Source organism: Miscanthus floridulus, chromosome 1 (genome assembly GCF_019320115.1).
Source record: "Miscanthus floridulus cultivar M001 chromosome 1, ASM1932011v1, whole genome shotgun sequence".
Classification (NCBI taxonomy): Eukaryota; Viridiplantae; Streptophyta; class Magnoliopsida; order Poales; family Poaceae; genus Miscanthus; species Miscanthus floridulus.
Genome location: NC_089580.1, coordinates 146,081,503 through 146,107,354, shown reverse-complemented (window position 1 = coordinate 146,107,354; position 25,852 = coordinate 146,081,503). Strand labels below are relative to the sequence as shown.

The following is a 25,852-nucleotide window of genomic DNA, read 5'->3' as shown; positions in this document are numbered from 1 at the left end:
TGTACTCGGCATGGAATATCCGGAAAGAACGTAATCAAAGAACTTTTGAGGGGTCAACGCGAACGCCGGCCAGGTGTGGGGCTGATCAAGGAAGAGCTGGGAATTTTAAGTAGAGCAATAGGGAAACTAGATCGAGACACTTTTATTTTCTTATTATAGCTTTTTGTGTTCGAGTGAACATCGGAACGTAAGCCTTGTATGCCCTAAACTGACTTTGCTTCCTTCTTGTATGATATAGCAGTGCTCCTGCTAATCTTTCAAAAAAAATGCAAGCGAAGAATCAGCCAGTGTTTTAGGACTAAAATCCAAAGTCCATTGGCAAGGTATTAGTGGAGGAAATTTTGGCGAATTAGCGTGCACAGAGCAATTCTACTGGTAAACTTAAATTAAACTAGGAGAGCAGGTACGAGTAAGGCTGGACGAAAAACTCGAAGCTCGTTAACCCGCTCGGCTCATGGCTGGCTCGACTTGGCTCGTTAGGATAACGAGCCGAGCCGAGCTAAGATTTTAGCTCGTTAGTTATAACGAGCCAACTCGAGCCAGCTCACGAGCCACTCGTGAACTAAATGAGCCAAGCTTCAAAAAAAAAGTATCAAAACTTATATTAGTTTTTGTATTACTTCATATCTTGCACTTTACAATTGACTGGTACCGATCTAGACCCTATAAATTTGGAAATATTATTACTATATTATTTTATTTTTAATGGATATATGGATACTCATGGACCGTATTATTTATGGTATGGAGTATGGACCATGAATACTATAGTATTTTATTATACTTGTATATATATTAGCGCATATTATTTTTTTTATTCGATTTAAGGTTGTGAGATGCATTTCTTTTGTATTATTATTATTCTCAAACTTTAGATAAATGCAAATGTTATATTTTGTGTATTTTTTTATACCGTGCTCGTGAGCTTAACGAGCCGAGCCAAGCTGACTTTCTGGCTTATTAGGATAACGAGCCGATCCGAGCTAACTCATTATCTTAACAAGCAAGAACGAGCCGAGCCGGCTTGTTATCCAGCGCTAGGTACAAGTACAAGTGCAGCCACCAAAATCAAGAAACAAAGAAAGAAAAAGAAAAAAATAAGAGAATTTTTTTTTTCACAAGAGACTGAAGCCATAACTCAAACAAAGGGAGATGAGCAAAATTCACCGCCGGTCCCTGAACTTCGCCGGAGGTGTTATTTAGGTCCCTGAACTTCTAAAGTGATATCTGTGGATCCCTAAACATGGCAGACAATGTCATCTAGGTCCCTAAACTTTCAAGGTGATCACCGCAGGTCCCTAAACTTGGCTGACGGTGTCATCCCGGTCCCTGAACTTTCAAGGTATTCATCGTAGGTCCCTAAACTTGACGAGCAATGTCATCAATTTCCAAATGTAATAATATTAAAAGTTACATATAGTATTAAAAGTTTTCTGTATTAAAAGTAACTTTTAATTTTATTTTTATTTTAAAAGTCTTAATAGTATTATTATAGAAGTAACTTTTCTTTGTTATTAATACTATAACATTATTATTAAACCTTTTAATACTATAATACTATTATTAAAAGTTATAATACTATAATACTTCTATTAAAAGTAGTATAGCATTATAGTATTATAATATTATAGTATTAATAATAGGGAAAAGTTACTTCTATAATACTACTATTAAACTTTTAAAATAATACTAAAATTAGAAGTAACTTTTAATAGAGAAAACATTTAATACTATAGGAATTTAATATTATTTTAATACTATTAATGATACATAGATATTAAATTAATTTTAGTATTTTTATACTTTAGTTTAAACCTAATATATTTGTTGTTGTAAAATATTTTGATACTTTAATTTATTTTTTGCTGATGTAATTATTTTATATAATTTATATTTTCATGATAAATATTATATAAATAATTATTGTTGATCCACGCTAGCTTATAGAGTAGGTTAGACCACATTTGGACAGAGGTGATACCGCTTGCCAAGTTTAGGAACCTACGGTGATCACCTTGAAAGTTTAGCGACCGGGATGACACCACCGACCAAGTTTAGGGACCTGCGGTGATCACCTTGAAAGTTCAGGGACCTGGAGTTCAGGGACCGGGATGACACCACCGGCCAAGTTTAGGGACCTGCGATGATCACCTTAAAAGTTCCGAGACCTGAATGACACCGTCTGTCAAGTTTAGAGACCCACAAATATCATTTTAGAAGTTTAGAAACCTAGATAACACCACCGGCAAAGTTTAGAAACCGTCGGTGAATTTTGCTCAAGGGAGATCGACTAAACTTCTGTTGACCCTGCACGGACAATTCTTTGAAAGAAGGTGATTGGATGCAAGCAATTCTTTGAAAGGAGTTGCTTGGATTCAAGCAAGTTGGCAAGCTTCCTTCTGAAGATGAGTTATTTCTAGCTGACCAAACTGTCCAGCAGATAAGAACTATCACATTCATGACGAAGCGAGAGCCTAGCCGATCTGTGGCTGTATCAACTGCCTGCTGTGCATCACAACCGTATTTAAGGCTTATCGCCAGGAGATACCAACAGTTTTTGGCAAACCTGCACCCTGAGTTGAGCAATCATGCAGAATAAGAGCGATCATGCAAAGAATGAGCGCACGACAGCATCAGTAGGTCTCATCAACCAATCCAAGCCAAGTATCGTATCATATTATCAGAGAGTCAGTGTATGCATGTATATATATCTATATATATAATTAGGTAGTATGGAGTTTATTCCATTTCTAGCAACCAACCATGGAGTAATATCAGACTGGCCTAATAATCGCACAGTAATGTTTTTTTTTAAAAAAAACAAATGGATGCTGAGATGTAACCCCCAACTCCTCCCTCTATATACATGAAGAAACGAGGCCCATCGCAGCATCACATAATAATTAGATGACTGACATGATGAGTTATTAATTATGGTAGTATAGTCTGCCACTGCTCAGGCCCTGTTTAGTTCCACTTCATTTTGCCAAATTTTTCAAGATTCCCCGTCACATCGAATCTTTAGACGTATGCATGAAGCATTAAATATAAATAAAAAATAAAACTAATTACACAGTTTAGACGAAATCCACGAGACGAATCTTTTAAGCCTAATTAGATTATGATTGGACACTAATTGTCAAATAACAACGAAAAGCGCTACAGTTGCATTTTGCAAAAAATTTTGCATCTAAACTGGGCCTCAGTTTGCTGCTTGCTACTACTGCAAGATGGATGGATGGGTGATTCATTTGCTGTTGTGGCGTGATCCAGCATAGCCGTATGGGTTCTTGCTTGCCCAGTTCCACAGATCTCTGCACATCTCCTCGATCCCATACTTTGCCCTGCAAGTTTTCATATTGTTTTCGTTAAGGATTGGGAGATGACATCGACCAGCACCAGCAGCATATAAACCACAACTAGCAAGCATACTTACTTCCATTTGAGCTCTTTCTCTACCTTGGCAGTTGCGGCATAGACGATCTCTGCGTCTCCAGGTCTTTGCCCAGTAAGCACCAAAGGGATTTTCTGTACAGAATCAGCCAATCAGACAATCAGTTGGATGAACAAAACATCCATATGTTGGCGAACATATATGCATGCACTATGGTTCAAGTAAGCTACCTTGCCAGAAACCTTCTCGAATGCTGCCACCATTTCCAACACCGATGTCCCCTTTCCTGTCCCCAGGTTGTATACTTCACACCCTACATGCATTACAACCAACCAATAGATGAGCATCGCATCATTAGCCAGCTTTAGCTGATTGCTTGAATATACAACAGCTGAGTTGTCCATGAAGTTTAGAATCAACAATTGGTAATCAACCTAGTTTGTCGGATTCTTCATAGAGCTTCATCAGGGCTGCTATGTGGCCATCAGCCAGGTCAACAACATGGATGTAATAACACACCTGGCAGTTTTTTTTAACAGGAAAATATATATCAGTAATGAGCTGAGTTTCTAGACTACATAACAGAATGAACATGGACCAAACTATTCAAAAACCCTCCATAAATCACATCATCCCCTGACCCTGCTCCTAATGTTCGCACTGAACACATATATTAGAACAACATATTATTAGATAATAGATAGATATGGTTCTGGATTGTTTCAGAAATATATCTTCTAGAACTTTTAGCTAGCTAGATAGCACATCTCATGGAGGCAAAACTCAGCAGCTCAGATCAATTAGCAAACCAAGAGAGGAGCAACTATCTGGGATGGTTACCTGAGAAGGATAGTGATGGTCACCTAAGGATGCAAGACGACAACTTCATGAGAGCTCGTGTGGTTCAATCAGTGGGAGGAGCAACAAGCAGCAGCGGTCAGAGGGCGAGGTTCTGATAAGTCGACCTTGTGCTGTTTCACAGGTTGAATGATTATATCCCCAATAAAGTATAGTATTGACTCCTTTTGCGGCCAAACTTATGAGCCATGACCTAAACATGCAGGCTATGTTGCACATGATAACAAATAGCTTGTTCCCATGTGAACTGCACACACATCGAGAAGTTTTCACACACATGACCAAAAAGTACAGCCACACTCATGATAGTAATTTAGTATCTATCCATTTGTTTGATCAACCAAGATTCATCAAGGTCATTGCACGCAATTAGGATTTAGGACCATTAACGCCAAGGTTGGAAGAATGGAAGTAGTTAAATAATAGAGTTTGTAGGAAAAGAAAACATTCTTTAGAACAAAATGACTAAATGAGCAATTAATCCAAGTAAGCTTGTGCGTCCCAACTGAAAAAAAACAAGGAATCTATGCATCGATATCTACCCAGGTCAGGAATCTTAGATGTCATCAAATCCAAGTTGACATGTTGGCCCCATTAGTAATATAATCCTGGTCCCAAGTTGAAATCACTAGAAAAGGCAGGATACCATGAAGGAAAGAGAGTCATAAACATATGTATGAGAATCATAACCAAAAGTATGACAGAACGGAATACTTGTCAAAGTACCATGTCACTTTGAATGCTCAGATTTGCCCCAGTATCAACACAATATTTGTAGAAGCACCATGTACTCCCTCCCTCTCTATATGACCTAAGTAGGAACGTTCATTCGAATATATACAACATACTACACCACCACCACAGCTGCAATGGCAACAATTAGTTGCAAACTGGATACTTGTTATGGTCAAACCCATCCTAGTTTGGCAGCATTTCGAGCAAAATAATAAAGCAAACAATTCACGATGTTGCAAAGTAATAGCTCTATAGGGTTGGGGCGTCTGATCATCAGACACTGAAGAACAGTACCAAACAAGAAAGGAAGGTAAATAGACAGGCGACAAAAAAAAACATCAGAAAAAACAAAGAAATGTATAGGAACTACCAAAATGGATCAATGCTGCACCCTGCACGGCTATAATAGTTGCGATGGTCTCCTAAGTTCAAACTCATCCAGCTTCAACTGGAGGAGTACATGATCATCCATTTCAACATCTCATGAAATTACTGCAATAAATTCTGGGATGAACAAACTTAACTGAAACTATCCGTCATGCAAACCAAAGACAATGCAAACACTGATAGCAGAATCAATGGCAAAAATTAGGAAACATTTCAACCAACAAATCAACAAAATTCAAATGTGAATACATAGCGTTAAGACAAACGCAACAAAAGGAAAAAAAAGGATCTTTTTGAATACACATGTTAGATAACAAAACATGAAAGGGGGGGGGGGGGGGGGCTGGGCTCAGCTTCGCCTTTGCTCATTCATTCAACCATATCCTCATCATCTCTGATCACCAGATCAACTTGTTCTGACAAGTGAACCTGCCCTGGTTATCACCCATGAAGAATGGCATGACCATCCAAGGACAAAGCCACTATCGTTAGAGCATAATTGAAAAGGCTTCCAAGAGAAGAAGATTCCAGTTTGGTTCCCATAGCAGCCTTGATTGCTCAAAGGCGCTTATGTCAGCCATGGTTGTTGATCATTGCCCAAGATGAGAATAAATTTTATTTTCTTCGTTCTTGAGGGGCACTTTGGTAGGAACTTATGAGATGGAACTAACTTGGCATATTATTAGTCCCACTAACAATGACCCAGGTCCAAAGTTCAAATCCAGCAGGAAGGCAAGTGAAGAACAACCCCAAGAACAAACAGAATAGAAGGGACCAGCTCAGAAGATGCTAGAGTGCAGAAGTTCTCTAATGGAAAGTTTCATCATAGCCACTGAAGAGTGAAGAGTAGTACAAAACAAAAAAGGAAGTCATAACTCACAAGGCATCATGATATAAACCATAAAAATCTTTTGTAAACTTGCTTGAGACTGAAAGGCTATGTTGTTGTTGTTGAAACACTAGAAAAAAGTGAAACATGTCCCACATGTTTGCAAAAAGAATGGTGGGAGAGGAGACAAGAGGATGTAGTTTCATGCCTGTTTGGAACGCAGATTTCCCCATATGTTCTCCAAACCACCACGCTGGCAGCCCAATCCACCAACCATAGCCTAAATGAACCCCCAACTCAATTCCCACCCCCTTGCTGCTGCCATTGACCCACTGGCGGCTGCTCAAGAGTCTTTGTGCCAATGTGTCATGACACAGAAAAGGAGGCCCTAGAGAAGTGGAGGTCCCAGGTGGCTGTTGGCTAGGTGGATGGACCAGTACTAACAGACAACAGTGCAGCTGGCATCGCTACCATCAGCACCAGACTAAACCCATTCCTAGTGGCCTGTTTGACAGAGCTCCACCATTGAAAAAGTGAATCTAGATCTCAGATTCACCATGGAGCAGCTCCACCGTGGATCTAAATGGTAAACAGTCGGTCACTTATTTAGCCATTATTCGGGCTAAACAGCCACTTAAACAGACAAAACTGCCGTCTAAATGGGATAAACTATCGATTAAACGGAAACAGCATACTACCGTGTAGCATTTAAACTGTATGTAAACAGGCTAAACATCCACTTAGATGAACAGTGGAAAATTCGCACATGCGTGCATACACACAAGGGAGGGAGCGAGGTAGAGCTAGGGGGGGCAAAGGAGGATATAAAATTACAAATCAAACAAATTTTAAAACCATCGATCGCAGGCCAGATCCCAGATTGCCTAATCAAACTCCAACCAGAAGCCACAGCAAACCCACTCCATGGTTCCCAAGCATCCCCATCTGCTCAGCTTCATAAAAGCCAACATGATGGAGCAGGAAGGATGGCACCAGGAAGCACAGGTAATCCTAGCTTCCTACCAACAGGGACCAGTAATCCTAGCTTGCTTGCATTAGGGCCTCTTCGGAATGTAGGAATTTCACAGGAATCGAACAGTAATTTTAGGCCCGTTTTGGAATGCAGGACTTTTTTGCTGAATCCTACATTTCTCCTATGAAAAAGAACAGATTTCTGCAATATTCCTGTATCCCCCTATCAAATTCCTATGTTCGAAAGGGAACCACAAATGAATCAGTCAAATTCACATGAAAAAACAAAGGATTCAGGGGAAAAACGGCATCCCAAAGGGGCTCATAGAAGGGCACCACACGACACTCTAATAGACAACCGGATTAAATCTTAGAACAAGGAAATCATTATTCTTTTTTGATGCTGCTGCTGGCTGCTGCCACATGATAAGACAACTTCAATTTCAACATCAACATGCTCCTAATGCCAAATTCTGACATCAGCATGTAAGCAAGTTTTCTTGATTGGAAAACTTTGAAGCGGAGAATAGTTGCAAAGACGGAAAGAGAAAAAAAAGAGGGCTCAGCATCACCTTTGCTCAATCATAGAAACCAAGCCCTACCTTCTCTTGCTGCACAATTTACCATCCTAATGTAAGTGGCACTGCGCTGGTTGTCACACATATCCAAATGACCTTCCTAGGCAGAACCACAAACAAAAAGGGATGATTAAATGTGCTTCAAGAGTGGAGAGGGTCAGCTCTAATTAGATACTCGCAGCAGCTTTGATTGCTCAACGGCATGCAATCAGAAAAGGTAGGCATCATCGCCCTTCATCAGCACTCGATTCACAGGTTCAGGCCCATTTCCATGTCTACCACCGTCACCCAAAGTAAATTTCACTTTCAATGGCCACAGGGTGCTTACACCCAAAGTAAATTAATCCATGATTTGACAACGTGCTGCTACAGTAAACATGTGCTAATGACATATTAATTAGGTTTAAAAAATTCGTCTCGGAAATTAGCCTCCATCTATATAATTGGTTTTGTAATTAATCTATATTTAATACTCCTTATTAATATCTAAACATTCGATGTGGCATGAATTTTAGGAACGACTAAAGAACCAAACATCGCCTCGCATGCTCCGCCGCCGCTTTCCACACGCGGTGGCCTCACACTTAAACTAACAAGTGAGTAATCTGGTCGGAAAGCGTGTGTTCGGCTGGTCCATAGACCGTCGGTGTTGACTTGTACGACTGATTTGTTTGAAGAAAAAAAACATTATATCATGACTGATAAGCCGGCTCATAAGCCAGGTTATAAGACGGTGAGGTTTACACGGGGTTGGGACTTGGGAGGATGGAGGAGGCTGTTGTAAAACATATAGACTCTATCCGAGAAGGTATGGAGAAAGAGAAATTCTAATCTTAGTCTGTTTGTACGTGGGCTCTTACCAAATTCTTATGTCTTGGTAGGACTATATATGCGTAGAAGCTCTATGTTGTAATCACCAATATTCAGAGAAATAAAGAATAGTCTCCCTATCTTGCGTCTATTTGTTCTTCATGAGAGACGGAGAGGGGAAGGTTCTAACCTCTGGCGATATGTTTTATAACACGTTATCAGCACGACGAGCTCTTCGTCGACATTGTCGTTGAAGCCGTCGCCGACCTCCGACGCCGACGCTCATGTCGTCGACGTCCCTACCGCGACTACTTCGACGACGTCGATATCCCGACGTTGTTAGGGGAACGGATCTGCTATCTCTACCTGCAACTAATCTGCACTAGATCGACATACACCGTCGTCGTTAAGTAGGCAGATTTACGACAATGCCAAACGCCCTACACAATATGTATCTACTGATCACTGCTCTACGCGACACGTGACGTAGATCAAATTGGCATCCACCGTGAGTAGAAAAAATATCTTGAAGATTGCTTACGCCGGCCATCGAACCAATCTACATACTTAAATTATGCATGTTGAATTGTACTGGAAGTACATATGCTCGGAACACATACATGCATACGTACTTGAACAGTGCATACATATAGAATTCAAGATTCATCCACTGATGCGCCACCAACAACGGTGACAAATTTGCATAGAAGCAAATAAACTAATAACAATCTCGACGAGTGTCAAGCTCAAGCATGAGCACGTGACCATGCAGCCTGCAAGCAAGCAGCCAGCCAGCAGCACGCTCCGATGCATCCGCGGTCTCCGCCTGTACTCGGAGCACCTAACGCCGCACCTTACCCATGACATTGGCACACGGTGCGACACAGAACAAGGAGTAGCCTCTGTAGCTCACATGCGGCACATGCAAGGGATCAGCTCGCCGCCGCCAGCCGCATGCGACCCGTATGTCGCAATCAATCTACTACTGGCATCCGGCCTCGAGCGCTCGGTTGTGATTCACACGACGTACGCGCACCGTGACTCACCACCATGGCCGCCGCTCAAGCGGCCTGCATGCCGCTGTCACCGTAACCTGCAGCTATCCACCAGCCCTTCCGACCTAAACGTCGGTCGCTTACTCGTCCACCCACACGCGGCTTGCAGCCAGCTAGCTCTTTTCCTCGCATTGGTCAGCAACAACCCTGAAGGACGTTGCAATATAGCCCTTGTTTAGTTGGACCCTAAAATCCAAAAAGTTGCTACAGTACCTGTCACATCGAATGTTTGCGGCCCGTGCATGGAGCATTAAATGTAGACGAAAAGAAAAACTAATTACACAGTTTGGTGGGAAATTGCGAGACGAACGTTTTAAACCCAATTAATCAATATTTGGACACTATTTACCAAATAAAAACGAAGGTGCTACAGTAGCCCCAAAATCCAAATTTCGCGAACTAAACAAGGGCATACATAAAATGGCATGAAGACCGTGGCTAACTTGCAAGCTCGCAGCTACACGTACGTAGCCTCGAAGCTGTTATATTGAAGCACCGCCTCGCATGTGTAATGTGTTCGCGGACTCTATGCCTCGCATAGATCCTAGCTAGTCCCTACTAGTACTACAACAGCCACCGCATGGCTAGCATCCTTAATGCCACAACAAACTACTCCGCCAGCCTGCAGCAAAGCCGTAGTTCATGGCCCATAGGTGTGCCACATCCTAGGCTAGCCCAGCAGCCAGGCCGAGCAGGCATATCGACTAGAGGGAACGAAGAGCAGTTCAGCTAAATTAAGAATTTTTGCTGAACCAGAAAGAACAATACGAGTTTTGAAAGAATAGTACGTGTGGTTCACCGAATAAGCAAATAAGCTTTTAGAAAAGAATACGTCTACTACGTAACTACGTGTTTTATGCATTTTCAACACATAAATTTTTTAGCACCATAGGATTAAGATCCAACAGCCTCCAGTCTTCTTCTACCTCCAGATAATCATAGATCACAAGATCACAGATCACAAGTCTGTCTACTACACAACTATATGTTTTATACAGTTTCAACACATGAATTTTTTAACACCATAGGATTAAGATCCAACAGTCTCCACCCTTCTTCTACCTCCAGCCTCCAACCTTCTTCTACCTCTAGACAATCACAAATCACAAGATCACAGATCATAAGAAATAATTTTTTCTATAGAACGACAAATCATAGAGCGCAGAGGTGCTTATGTGTTCGTTATGACATGTGGGCCCAGACATCATAGATACAAAAAAAAACCATGTGTTTTTTTTTGTGCTAAAACACATGTGTGTTGTATAGCATTTCTGTTAGAAAAAAATATGTTTTTCAGAAGAAAATTGTGTGTATGCCGTTCGAATATATTTACATCATTATTATTTTTTGTTTATATATATATATATATATATATATATATATATATATATATATATATATGCCTTGTGTTGATACTTTTATGTTCTTTTGAATGCATTTATTTATCACACATTATGAATTTCATACCATGTTGCAAGAGTAAAATTTTGAATGATTACACTAGAAACATGGTATAAGGTATATGAGCTCTCTAAATCTTGCAGACCTTAGACTTATCGCCTTTGAGAGGCTCATATTTATTTTTCCTAGCATAATAAATTTTTGGGATGAATGTGTGCTTATATTAATTCTAAAAATTTGCATATACCATAATCCTAAAAAATGCTAGGATGCTTCTAAGAATATATTGAATAACCATCCACTACTTTTTGCACCTTGCTACTTGTTTACATGCAGTAAACCTATATACGCATATGATGATTCTAGTTATAATGATATATATGCATACCTTCATGAAGAAGGAATATCCTGGACTTGCCTAAATGGTAGAAGTATATAGCATGGTCATTGTTAAATCCTAGTAGAATATTCTACTTCCATTGAAGTGGAGTAGACTCAGGCACTATAGTTTCTGGTATTAGTCTCAAGAATGAGTATGTGGCCATAATAAATCTCAAAGGTCTTGTGGGACTCACTGCATGAGAAATTTTAGAAGATATCCTATATTATTGAAAAATGAATTTTCAAGCTTACATGATCATATGAGATATATACGCTTCTCTATAAACAAATACAATGGCCTCAAGCTTTATATTAAATGTCATAGAAGACATGATGATAAATGAGATTTTATCGGTGAATATTCTCGAAGAAATATCTCTTATATATAAAATATCAAATAGCAATGTAATACATGAAGTATTTAAATTTATCATCAGAAATTACTCAAACTGAAGTTGAGTTAGAATTTTTAGACAACTCTATGAATCAAGATATATGACTTGCATATGTTGCGCTCGTAGAAGGATCATGATTACATATCACCACTATGAATAAAGCATGCATGAAGCTGCTAAATGTCAAGCATAGAAGCTAAGATATGTAAGAATGGGTAATGAATTTTTAAGGTTTCTCTAGAAGAACTTAAATCATGTGCTTACAGACTTGTTTTGTCTTTATAGTTACTATATCCTGAAGTATTGATAGTAGTGGTGGTGGTGCTTTAAGTTTTAATTCCCGTTGAATTAAGTGGATTATGTAAACTCGTAGAAGAGTTAATGGTTACTTTATTAGCTTGAAGACTAATATGAAGAATTTAATATTATTAGTTGTAATTTTTACTTGCAATAATTTATGTTAATCTTGCAGGGAATAAATTAGGTTTATATGTTTTACATATAAACAATTGCCTATTGGCTATCTAAATAAATTTTGCATTAATTTTATCCACAAAGAAGCCTCAATTAACCATGAAGGTTATAGTTCTTTGTGCACTACTACCATGTAGGAACAAGAAAAACTGAATTTCTAGAAGCACATGAACAATTGGACTATACTAGCATATTAACTGATCTTAGAAAGATCAATTTAGTCAAGAAATAGTATAATCCATAAACTAAGTATTTAATATTTTAGCCCAGAAACTAGAAGTTTAAGTCATATCTTGAATACGTTGTTGTACACTAAATAGTGCACTTGATATGTGGATTTTATGCCAGAAACAATGAATACCAGAAGTATAATTAGATTTTATGAAACATTAGAAATGATTATTCATAGATGATGCATGTAGCTTATTACTACTTGAAGTAACTATGGGAGAAATTTTGGATAAAGGCATAAAAAATGTGGGTAATATATATTTAGTAGGCATAGCCTTCCTAAATCTATCTTTAAGTGCATGTATCAGGACTTAAAGTCTAGCCATGTCCCTTCCGGCTGAGTTAACTTTCTCTACATTGCACTAATTGCAAGCAAGCTTATAGCTTTGTATTTTGTTGTTATCTATTACGTTGGATTGAATATCAACATTCCACATTACACATGAATGTGTATCACTATGTTGTGCTCTCGTCGAGCTGCAACTACCTCCCATCCTGCATGAATAATAGTATAGCAGATACATTTATAGCTAGTAGCTATCTTTGTATTTCCCTCATAATTACATTGGCTAGCTAGTATGCTATGTCTATATAGTTCTCATTGAACTAAGGAATATTTTGCTTTCATTACATCACATGCATAAGCAATAGATTGGTCTAGGGCCAAGTGGCCTAAGATCAGGGGGAGTTGGTTAATCTGAAATTGGCTAAATGGAGAAGTGGTGAAAATGGAGTTGGTAGATAACACACTTATGATGATTTGGGACTTATGAAGAAAAGGCATTTGGGGAATTTTGTATTAATGACAACTATAAATTCTGTAGAAGAAATTCCATGTGAATCTGAATGTTGCATATTTTATATATTGAGGTATATGGTCTATTTTTTTGTATGAGTAATTGGATCATTTTTGGCTAGACAATGAAATAGTTATCTAAACTATGATTTATGCAAATCAAGGGGAGAACGTCCCTGAGTTTGTAGGAATGCTAAATATTTTTAAGTATACTTTATGTATTCTAGCTCGCTGCATTAATGAATAATAACCCCTGTGATCAAATATGTGCGTTAATATTTCCCATAAATCTCTATCATAGCATACATGGATGGGCCTCCACTTATAGTTGGAGATACATGAATTTGATGTTTTTTAGCCCATGATAGGGGATATCTTTTGAAATATGCTATTAAAGATCTAATAATATTGGCATTAGAGGGGAGAGAAAGCCTATTTTGAATGCCAAATATTATTTCCACGGAAGGAAAATGATCTTAAGGGAAAAATATTCCTTGAAGCTTGAAGCAGAAATAGTATCACGCACTAAATCAAACAATAGTTTGACTATTGCTCTTGTGAAGCATGAAGCAGAGCATATGCCAGATATTTTTGAAAATGAGAGGAGTCACTTAAAGTTATAAACTAGAAGGTGTATTTACTAGTAGTAAACTAAATGTTGTATGCTATCAAGCTAAAATCCATGGGACGCCTGTGGGTTCTAGTTTAGTGTATACTTGTTGAATAGAAATAAAATAAGAACAAACTCCTCAATTCTCATGAAGAGAACACCTCATGAAGAAGGTCAAGCACCTCATGAAGAGGATCACCATGAAGATGAAATCCAACACACTAAGTGTCAGTGCGAAAAGTGACCAACAAGTAAATATTTGTTGTTTTGCCGTACGTTGTGATCGGATGTGGTCTAGCACTCAATGACATAGGGTTTATACTAGTTCAGGCAACGTGCCCTACATCCAGTTTGAGTTGATCAATGACTTTATTCCTGAGCCCAGGTGCTCGAAGTTTGCTGTGGGGTTACAAACGAGTGGGAGTAAGATGAGGGTGTTAGAAGTCTGGTCGGACTCTGGACCAAAGGGCCGAGAGTGACGGGAGCTCCTACGTGCGCTATGTATTGGAACATATGCTCTGTGTAGCTTTAGGATGTCTAAAGCTAGCAGAGAGTGAGTTAGAATGATCCGTCTGTTGTTCGTCTATCTTGTTCTCCTTTTGTTGGGAGAGGGTGCATCCCCTTTTATAGATGAAGGGGATGGCCTTACAAGTGAGAGAGAGAGAGTGAGAGAAAGAGAGTGTGTGTGTGCTGCCTAGTCTTGTTGCCCACGCCGTCGTTTATAAGACGGTTTGTTGGTGCCCACAATACTATTGACGCCTAGATACATATGGCAGGCTCCATCGTGTTCTTCTGGTATGGCAAATGTCGGCGCCCACCATACTGTAGAACAAATGTCGGCTCATACAATGCTGTTTGTGTTCTGACATGTCTGGAAGGTTGCAAAGCACCCTTCTGACATGGCCTGACAGTACTGTCCTGTAGGTGTGCAGGGTATGGTCCTCGGTATTGCAGTTGACTTGAGCGCCTTATCTTATCTGCTCTGCCTGATTCTTGGGTCCTCACCGAGCGGGCATCCCCGTTCGGTCGTTCCCAGTTGACTCTGACCGCGCCGGTCGTAGAAAGAGCTGTAAACAGAGGTTCAGTGTACTTCTGGTTGAAGAAGCGGGTCAGAGTCGAAAGCGGGTGTCATCCCTTCCTTGGCCAGGCCTTTCGCTTGGAGAAGCCGATCGGAGTCGGAGGCCTTTCGGTCGGAGACTGGATCACTCTTCTGGCCTATTTGTTAGGTATCTAAGCCAGCCTAGGAGTCGCGCATCATTTGTAATGTTGCCTCCTAGGGCGAGCTTTTGCTAGGAAGTGGGCCCATTAAGGACCCTAGGTTTATGAACCCGATAGGAGCCCCTGAGCCCCCGGGCGATTCGAGTAGAATCGTCTGGGGATTTTTTTTGTTTTATCAGCGGGTGCACGCGAGCACACCCGGTGGGTGTAGTTCCCGAGCCTGCATCTGACTGATGAGTCGGTTGGAGACTGAGTATCTTGGCACTCTTTCCTAAGGTGCAGACTCTTATGTTTCTACCATTCAGGGCGTTTGCCCATGTTTGTCCCACCCGCGACCTACACGGTCGGTTGATTTCCTAAGTCGGCGTCGGGCGACCTGAGCCCCTGAGCCCCGTTGGGTTTAGTAGGGGTTGGTCTAGTTCCATGCGTTACCTCGTCCATGGTTTCCACAATCGGAGGGGCTGAGCTAACATCGCTTGCCTTGATGGCTTGAGTGACGTGCTCGATGAGCTCACTAACGGGCGCGTTCGAGCGGAATCCGGGTCCATCGTTCGTAACGAGGTCAGCATAGCCCTCATATGGCATTCAACTGCTCCTAAACCTGCCTCCCGGTAGATGCCTAGGTCATTTAGGAGACTGACTCAGGTGGCCCGCTGGCCTCCCCTCGATGGGGATTCTATGGGCATGGCTCGAGGTTAGGATCGAACGAGAAAGTTGAGATGACCTTGTCTGCTTCTGAGCATATCGGGCGAGGGCCGTTGGGGCTCATCTGCATTTTCTCCCCTGGCTCTATTTGACACAAGGCAGCCTCAAGCCCTTCATGGGCTGGCCTTTGAACCCTGGTCGGTCGTAGCTCATGTTGAATGAGGCAACTATCATTTCGTGACGCAACACGAAGCGTTGTGATGCATTAATTGCATATGCGATGCTTTGGATGTATGGGATGAATGAATGATTGTATGAATGAATATGTGAATGCATGTATGAGCCTGGATGAATGAATGATCATGCATCAGAAAACAAAGTAAGAACATTTGGTAAAGTTACCTTGATGACTCGAGTGACGGGTTTGAGGAGCTCTTATCGGATATGTCCGAATGGGATCCGTGTTTGTCGTTCGTGGCAGAGTCAGCATAGCCTACATGGGGCATCCCACTGCCCCTTACCTATCTCTCAACAGTTGCTTGAGCTATCCAATCGACTCAGGTAGCCCGATGGTCTCTCCTCGATAGAGATCCTATTGGTGGGCCCTTCCAAGCCCTGCTCGGGAAGGCGGAGGGCCGTTTGCATGCGGTTGCACCTTGTTTCCTATGCCCAACGAGCGGTAGGGGTGGGCCATGCCTAGGCCATGTCCCGTCTAACCAGGCATCATTTTGTTGGGCAGGACACATCCCATCAGTTAGGACACGTCCCACCGCATGCCTATCCGCATTGAATAGGGGAAGGGAGAGGGTTTTTCGCCCCAATCCTTCACCTTTCTCCAACTGTTGTGTCTCCTCCTTAAATAGGGGAAGGGAGAGGGTTTTTGTCCCATTCCTTCACCTATTCTCCAACTGTTGTCTCTCCTCCTTCTTCCTTTTCGCCAAGCCCATTCGCACATCACAGTGGTTCCTAGGAAAAAGAGGGTAAAGCGAGGGAGAGGAGATCTCACAGATCCGTTCGTGAATCCAGAGCGCAATGTCGAACTAGAGGCCATCCAACATGGATGAGGCGGTGCTGGCCACCTTTGCCGAGAAGGGGCTACTTCCATCGAAGGAGGTGGCGCACTGGAGGGCCCCTATGCCGGGGGAGGCTATTCTGTGACCTCAGGCCGACGAGCTTGTCTCCTTCCTCGCCTTCCATGAGCACGGGCTAGGATATCCCGTGCACTGGTTCCTAAGCGGTCTCCTCAATGAGTGGGCCTAGAGCTGCAACACCTCAATCCGACTAGGGTGCTACAAATCGTTGGTTTTGTGATCGTCTGTGAGGCCATCCTCGGGATGGAGCCGCACGTGGACTTCTTCTAACGGATCTTCACCGGGGGAGCCTTGTCGGGGGGGGGGGGGGGAAGCCACCCAGGACCACACCGGTTGGGGGCTTCATGTTGTAGAAGAAGCCAAGGCTATCAGGCTCCTACCCTACGTACTCCCCCTATGACTCCGATCGGTGGTGGCATGGGGAGTGGTTCTATATCAGGAACCCAGCAGAGGCGCCATTCCCGCCGTTCACCGAAAGGAGATCGGAGAGGCGGGAGAGTTGGTCGTGGGGGCCCTTGAGTCAGTAGAACAAGCTGGGGGTCATCGAGGCGGAGCTCTGGAAGCTGGTGCAGCATGGCCTTGATGAGCTGTGGGTGTTCCACATCTTCTTCCACCGTCAGGTCACCCTACTAGCGTAGAGGAGGTGGCCAATGTGGAACAACTTGGGCCCAACAGATCTGTCACAGAACCGACCAATTTATAAGAGCACAAGTACAAAAACAATCGCCGAAACGATCAAATTCTCGAACTTGAGCCCATATAAACCCGGTAGTCAACTAAAATCTCGAAGGATTTCAAACCAACTTGCATACAACCAAGATCACAGTAATTCAACATAGCACATCGTATGTTACAACATTTCGCAGACGTTAATAACCATATCAGGTATTCATTTTATTAGGGTGCAAACGTTAATAACCATATCAGGTATTCATTGTGGCAACCTTATCATCATCATCCATTTAACCATATCATTAAATTGATTGAATCTATGTTGCCACTGCTCAGTCAAGTTCTCACTATCCGGGAGAGATGGTGATTCGAATCGATTCCTATCCAGCTGGAGGGGTATTCCTAAACACAAACCCTGCTTCCCCCGTCGGGGTCGCAAACAAGTCACCTTTGGTATGATTCAGGAGTCGTGAGTCCGAACAGATCGACATTCTCAGAGAACCACTCTGCCAAGGTTGTTCGGGACTCTAACTCGCCTTGGACTTATGCCAATGGCTCCTCGCACATCCTTACTACCTCCAGAATGCACGCCACTGCTCGCGTCCCCGGCCTGAGTCAAGCTACTAGGCTTCACGGTCGGAACGACTTATCCGACCAGCTAAGTGTTAGGCTGCGTTCCACATGACATGAGGACGTACAGCGTATCGGTCCTTAAACGACTCAGACGGAGTCACTATGTTCAAACCTACACAAGACCCCGTCCGGTCTTAATTCATTATTCACATGGTTCTTTTTCACGATAGCAAATATAGCCAACCGTGATCCACCTCATCCTAAAGCTCGTAGGTGACAAGAAATCACCTGACTTCTACCATACTAAGCATGGCTAAGCATTTAACCCGTCCTGAACTTACATAGGATTCCAGTGCGATATCTGGACAAGGAAGGATATATAATGCAGCAATTGGTTCCAACCAATTCCTATACTTAATGCATCATCAACAATAAAAGATACTCAATGTATTTGTGAAAACATGGGAGGCTTAATATGCTCCGGGGCTTGCCTTTCAGGAACGAGGAAGGCTGGTGGTCAGGGCACTCGCGCAATTCCTCCGCGGCGACTGCTTCGTCGGCTTCCTGCACCTCGGGCTCCTCCTCCTGGTTGGCTCCCTCGAACTCCAGCAACGTCACTCCCTCCGGCACACCTATTGCATGAATGCGCAAGATAAATACCATGGATGCACATGAACGAATGTCAGGGATGCTCGGGGAATGCGCATGTTCGCTGTAGTTTGCATATTCCAACTTAAGCCCTATTCAAATCACTTTCACTTACCAAGTTTATACAACCTAATGTATAATTGCTCATCTTCAGTTAATGACCTAGCACCTACACCTAAGCATATTCTCAAGTTAGGCTAACCCCTAACAATCAACGGAAACATTACATCAAGCATACACTCAAGCATTTGTATTTCAGCAAAATGAAGACTATGTAGCGGTACAGTAAACTAGCCATAACTGGAGACTTATAAATCCAATTGACACGCAACAAGCCAATCTGGAAAGCTTATGAAAGTGTATACAATTCATTTTCAGACCTCAAAGCATGATTCAAACCTTTACCAGGTCGAATTCATAAATCAACAGAACTCTATCCTCACAAGGCAGAGAGTAAGCAAAAACTGGAACCTAACTTTAAACAGCTATAGTTTCTAAACTACTAGGCCAAATGCCCTCAAATGCCCTCAGAACTCTGCGTTGGTGGCCATGACGTCTTCAAAACTCCGAGCGCCAAACTAGCGGTGGCCGCCAATGAACTTGCACACCTCCTATAGACACCCGAGCTCGCCAAGGTCGCCGCTATGCTTAAAGCGGCACACTGTCAAGTTAATGAGATCCGAGAGGTTCAGAGACCTTCATGCTCCACAAGCGCGATTCGTTGATCAGCCGATCCTAGATCCAATCGCTGCCCAAGTCAAAGCTGTTTCGCCGACCAGTCACTACCTCCCTAGGGGGGAGTTGGAGGCCACCACGCCGAGCATCATCGCTAGCACGACCAAGAGGTCGAACAGGACGCCTGAGTGCACCTCAGTAACCTTTGGGATGCACGACGGCATATCGATCAATGTTGCTTCGGGCGCCATGAAGATGAAGTACGACGCCGCCAGGAGTACGAGCAATAGTACGGTAATCCAGACGTAGCTCTAGAGCCGATCGTCGCCGGCAATAACGCCGGTATCAGCCTCGATAACCCGGAAGGGGCCCCAGCGTTCACTAGGGTGCTCCGAACACTCCAGTGGCCCCGTGGTTTCAAAATCACCAGAGTCGAGCCCTATGAAGGAAGGATGAACCCAACTCAGTGGCTGCAGGCTTACACCACCGCCGTCCGTGCCACCGGAGGAGACACCAACATCATGGTGAATTATCTCCCTGTCATGCTCACGCCAGCCACCATGAGCTGGTTCACAAGCCTTGCCCTGGACTCCATTGGATCCTGGGAAGAGCTGAAGAAAGTCTTCACCGACAACTACATGGCCACATGCAGGCGGCCGAGCACCAAGTACGATCTCAACCGCATCACCCAAAAGCCGTCTGAACTACTCTACAGCTACATCAGATGCTTCTCTGAGATGAGGAATTCTATTGCCAATATCACGGAAGCTGAAGTCATCACCGCCTTCGTCCGAGGACTTCATCACCGCGAACTCCATTCTAAGTTCAACAGAAAGCCACCTACCGGCATAGGCGAGATGATCACAACCGCCAACCAGTACGCCGACGCCGAGGAAGCAGAGGTGTGTTTTAACGAAGATACAGGCACTAATCGCCCACCTTGCCGCCACGACGACCGCACCGACGACCGACAGCACAACGATCGCCGGTATGACGACCGCAGTTTCCATCTGGACAATGGATGTGATCGGCCAGATGGATTCAAACCCGGTCAGAATCGCCGCCGCCGACTAGACCACTTTGTTGCCAACGTCAATGAGCCGCGCGGCAAGCGTAACTATGATGAGCAGTACAAGAAGATCCTCGATGGACCGTGCCCCCTGCACAAGAACGCCAAACACAAGATGAAGGACTGCCTTGGTTTGGCTAAGGAGTTCCAGGAGAAAAAATACAACGACGACAATGGTGGGAACGGAGGACGCCGACCACCTAGGGATAATAATAATGCCTTCCAAGACCATGACAAGGTGGTCGCCACCATCTTCGGGGGTTTTGCCTCCAACGAGAGCAGAAGGGAATGAAAGCTCGCCGCCCGACGAGTGCTCGCCATCGTTTCAGAGGAAACTACCACCAACCCCAGCTATCACCCGTGGTCCGAAGTCTCCATCACCTTCAGCAGGGCCGACCAGTGGGCGGACATACCCTACACAGGGCGTTTTCCCCTCGTCCTTGACGTGACTGTCCAAAAGGTGCTCTTCAGAAAAGTCCTTGTCGATGGTGGGAGCGCTTTGAATCTACTCTTCGCTGGGGCCCTAAGGGAGCTCGGCCTTGGGCCAACAGATCTCACGCCCTTAGACTCCTCCTTCTGGGGCGTGGTACCTGGCAGGGCATCTAGACCACTTGGGGAAATTACCCTACCAATATAGTTCGACATGGCAACCAACTACCGAGTGGAGCATATCAACTTCTACGTCGCCGACTTCGACACCGCCTACCATACCATACTGGGGCGTCCGGCTCTGGCCAAGTTCATGGACGTTCCGCACTATGCGTATTTGGTGTTGAAGATGCCTTCGCCCATAGGAGTACTATCTCTGCGGGCCAACCTCTCCGTCACCTATGCCTGTGAGACAGAAAGTCTCGCCCTCGCCGAAGCCACCGACCTCTCCATCCAGATGGCTAGCGTGGTCACTGAAGCCAAGATGGCGTCTGCTGACGACATGGAGATCCCAGAGCCTCCTCGTGCCTTCGCCAAGTCCAAGGAAGTCAAGGAGATCGGACTCGGCCTCGATGACCCTTCCAAGACGGTGAAAATTGGGGCTCACCTTGACCCCAAATAGGAAAGCACGCTCATCTCCTTCCTACATGCCAACGCCGATGTGTTTGCTTGGAAACCTACAGACATGCTAGGGGTACCGTGGGAGAAGATCGAGCACTCCTTGAATGTCTCGCCGACTGCTAAACCGATCAAGCAAAAACTTCGCCGATTCGCACCGGACAAAAAGGAGGCCATTTGGGTAGAAATAAAATGGCTCTTAGCTACCGGATTTATAAAAGAAGTGTATCATCCAGATTGGTTAGCTAATCTTGTTCTTGTTAAGAAAAAGAATAAAGAATGGAGAATGTACGTTGATTATACTGATCTTAACAAACACTGCCCTAAAGACCCCTTCGACCTGCCTCGGATAGACGAGGTTGTAGACTCCACCGTCGGCTGCGAGTTGCTCTCCTTTCTTGACTGTTACTCCAGCTACCATCAGATCTCCCTCAAGAAAGAAGACCAGGTCAAGACATCATTCATCACGCCTTTTGGTGCATACTGCTACACCACTATGTCCTTCAGACTAAAGAACGCTGGAGCGACCTACCAAAGGGCTATCCAAACGTGCCTCGACCAATAGATCGGCTACAACATCAAAGCCTACATCGACGACGTGGTCATCAAGACTAAAACTGTCGACAATCTTATCGCCGACCTTGAAGAAACTTTCTCCAACCTGAGCAAATACCGATGGAAGCTGAACCCTTCAAAGTGCATCTTTGGAGTTCCATCCGGTATCCTGCTGGGCTACATCGTTAGTGCTCGGGGCATCGAACCAAACCCTGACAAGGTCTCTGCCACCACCAACATGAAACGGCCGACGTGTGTCAAGGATATACAAAAGCTTACAGGCTGCATGGCTGCGTTAAGCCGTTTTATCTCACGCCTCGATGAAAAAGGGCTACCTTTCTTCAAGCTCCTCAAGGCCTTCGAGCTTTTTTCTTGGTCAGAGGAGGCAGACACAGCTTTCGAGCAGCTCAAGTTGTTTTTAACAAAACCTCCAATCATGATAGCGCCTCGACCAGATGAAACTCTACTGGTTTACATCGCCGCCACTTCTCGCATTGTCAGTACGGCTATTGTCATCGAACGTGAGGAAACTGGACATGCCTATAAGGTGCAACGTCTGGTCTATTTCATCAGCGAGGTACTTAATGAGCCCAAAACTCGTTATCCTGAGGTGCAAAAGCTGTTATATGCAATTTTGATTACCTCACTCAAGCTCCGACATTACTTCGAATACTACAAGATCGCCGTGGTCACCGAGTTCCCTCTGGGGGATATTCTCCGCAATAAAGAGGCCAATGGTCGTGTCATCAAGTGGGTTGTTGAGCTCGACACTTACTCCATTGACTTCAGAAGCAGACCAACCGTTAAGTCATAGGCGCTTGCTGATTTCATCGCTGAGTGGATCGAGATCCAAGAACCCATTGCCGCCACTTGCCCCGAGCACTGGGTGATGTACTTCGACGGCGCCCTTAACATCAATGGTGCTGGTGCGGGCATTCTGTTCATCACATCGACAAAGGATAAACTCCGATATGTTCTTCGCATACATTTTCCGGCCTCCAACAACGCCGTGGAATACGAAGCATGTCTCCATGGTCTCCGCATAATTGTCGAGCTCGGCGTCAAATGCCTCATGGTATATGGGGATTCCGCGCTGGTTATCAACCAGCTCAATAAAGATTGGTCCTGTTCCAGTGAGAAAATGGACGCATACTGCACTGAAATCAGGAAGCTTGAAGGGAAATTCTATGGTATCGAGTACCACCACGTGGTACGGGATCAAAACCAACTAGCCGACTAGCTATCAAAGATAGGATCTTCTCACGCCGTGGTTCTGCCGAGGGTTTTCGTTCATGACTTCCTGACACCATCCATTAAAGAAGAGAAGGAAGTTGTAGAAGTACCCCCTATCGAGCAGTTGGTACTCGCGGTACCTTCACCGGTCGCCGATTGGAGGGAACAGTTCATCAAATACCTCTCCAGCAGCGAAGTACCCGCCGACAAAATCGAAACCAAATGACTAATTCGCCGAAGTAAGCATTACATGCTGGTAGACGGAAGCTTGATGAGGAAAAGTGCCAAGGAAGGGATATTGCAGAAGTGCATCATCCAAGACGACGGTGTGAAGCTACTTTCCGAAATTCACTCTGGTTCCTGTGGCAATCACGCGGCTTCAAGAACACTGGTCGACAAAGCTTTCCGAGCATGTTTTTACTGGCCCACGGCCATCTCCGATGCAGAAGATCTCATTCGATGATGTGAGGGTTGTCCGTTTTTTGCCAAGCAAATACATATACCGGCACAAGAACTACAGACCATTCCAGCTTCCTGGCCATTCGCATGCTGGGGACTGGATATGATCGGGCCTTTCAAACCAGCGCCAGGAGGTTTCCGATATGTGTACGTCGCCATTGATAAGTTCTCCAAGTGGATTGAGTACAAACCACTCGTCTCAGCTACTGCAAAGAAAGCAGTCGAGCTCTTTGAAGACATCATACACAGATTTGATCTCCCGAACAGCATCATCACCGACCTCAGGATGACTTTTACCGGCCAACATTTTTGGGACTTCTGCGAAGACTGGTGCATCTCTGTTAAATACATTTCCGTTGCTCATCCTAGAGCTAACGGCCAGGTCGAGCGGGCTAATGGTATGATCCTCGACGCCCTCAAAAAAAGGCTCTATCAGAAAGAAGAAAAGCATCTGGGTAGATGGCTCAAAGAACTACTAGCTGTGGTCTGGGGACTGCGCACTCAAGCTAGTCGCAGTACCGGCGTATCTCCATATTTTATGGTCTACGGCTCAGAAGCCATACTCCCAGCGGATATTGCTTTCCGAGCACCTAGAGTAGAAAATTATGATGAAAAGCAAGCCTCAGCTGTTCAGACAGAAGACATTGATCGGGCTGAGAAAGAACGTCTGATTACTTGCGTTCGCACAGCCAAGTACCTCGAAGGTCTGCGGAGGTATTACAACTGCAACGTCAAAGGTCGTTCGTTCGTGATCGGCGACCTTGTCTTACGTAGGAAACAAAAAACCGAAGGGCTTCACAAGCTGTCTTCCCCCTGGGAGGGCCCTTACGTCGTCAAAAGTGTTACTCGACCAGGGTCTTACCGCTTATGTGACTTAGATGGACTCGATGTTCCTAACTCCTGGCAAATAGAGCACCTTATACGTTTCTATCCCTGAAACAACACAGATATGTATTCTTTACCTTCAGATTAATAAAGCTCTGGTCTCCATAATTTTCCTCCAATTTTTCCTCCATTATAAGTTTCACTTACCGTTATCGGGCTATACACCACTCCATGACGATCTTCAATACGCTCGCCAAGCACGTCGAAATCGCCGAAAACGATAACTCCAAATCGCCGAACACGATTTCTCCAAATCGCCGAACACGATTTCTCCAAATCGCCGGACACGTTAACTCCAAATCACCGAAAACGATAACTCCAAATCGCCGAACACGATTTCTCCAAATCGCAGAACACGATTTCTCCAAATTGCCGAACACGTTAACTCCAAATCGCCAAACACGATTTCTCCAAATCGCCGAACACGTTAACTCCAAATCGCCGAAAACGATAACTCCAAATCGCCGAACACGATTTCTCCAAATCGCCGAACACGATTTCTCCAAATCGTCGAACACGTTAACTCCAAATTGCCGAACACGATTTCTCCAAATCGCCGAACACATTAACTCCAAATCACCGAACATGATTTCTCCAAGTCACCGAACACGTTAACTCCACAAATCGACGAACACGATTTCTCCAAAAATCGCCTACTATGTTTTCTCCGGATCACATAGGTTTTTCCTCCTAAAAACGACGACGATTTTGCGCTCCAAAATTCGTAACATAGCTCGCCGATTGTCGAGCAGCACATGTTTTTCTTTTCTGTTTTCTATGGAAAAGACCCAGTCTCCGATTACTTCCTACACGTGCTTAGGGGCTTCGCGCTCTACGTTACGATTGGTCGGCTGTGGTTCCTTGGTCATGCCTGTTCATCCTACACGTGTTAGGGTCTCTGCGCTCGACGTTATGGACTATGGGCTAGTCAAGGCCTAGATTTCAGGCATAAACTAACTACTCGGACGCCACTTTAACTATTTTTCTCGCCAAGTTACTCAAATTGGTCGCTGGGCAGCATGTGTTTTGCTTTGATAATTATGGAGGACACCAAGGCTCTAATATCCCACCACACGTGCTATGGGCTCCGTGCTCTGCGTGTTGGGCGGTAGGCTACGGTCCTATGATAACGCTTGTTTTCCCAACATGCACACGGGCTACGTGCTCTGCGTTACG

At 44.0% G+C, this 25,852-nt stretch overlaps 1 protein-coding gene and 1 long non-coding RNA gene across 2 annotated transcripts; one reads left to right on the top strand and one right to left on the bottom strand.

Moving 5' to 3' along the window:
* Positions 1 to 3,435: 3,435 nt before the first annotated feature.
* On the bottom strand, positions 3,436 to 4,084 carry LOC136497078 (uncharacterized). Its single transcript, XR_010769198.1, has 3 exons — positions 3,829 to 4,084; positions 3,625 to 3,707; positions 3,436 to 3,528 (listed from the first exon to the last, which is right to left on the bottom strand). It is a non-coding gene; the product is annotated as an uncharacterized lncRNA (long non-coding RNA).
* Positions 4,085 to 21,140: 17,056 nt separating this feature from the next.
* Positions 21,141 to 23,339, top strand: LOC136464817 (uncharacterized). Its single transcript, XM_066463768.1, has 2 exons — positions 21,141 to 21,463; positions 23,267 to 23,339. Exons 1-2 carry the CDS (start codon positions 21,141 to 21,143, stop codon positions 23,337 to 23,339), a joined length of 396 nt encoding a protein of 131 aa, XP_066319865.1.
* The last annotated feature ends 2,513 nt before the right edge of the window (positions 23,340 to 25,852 follow it).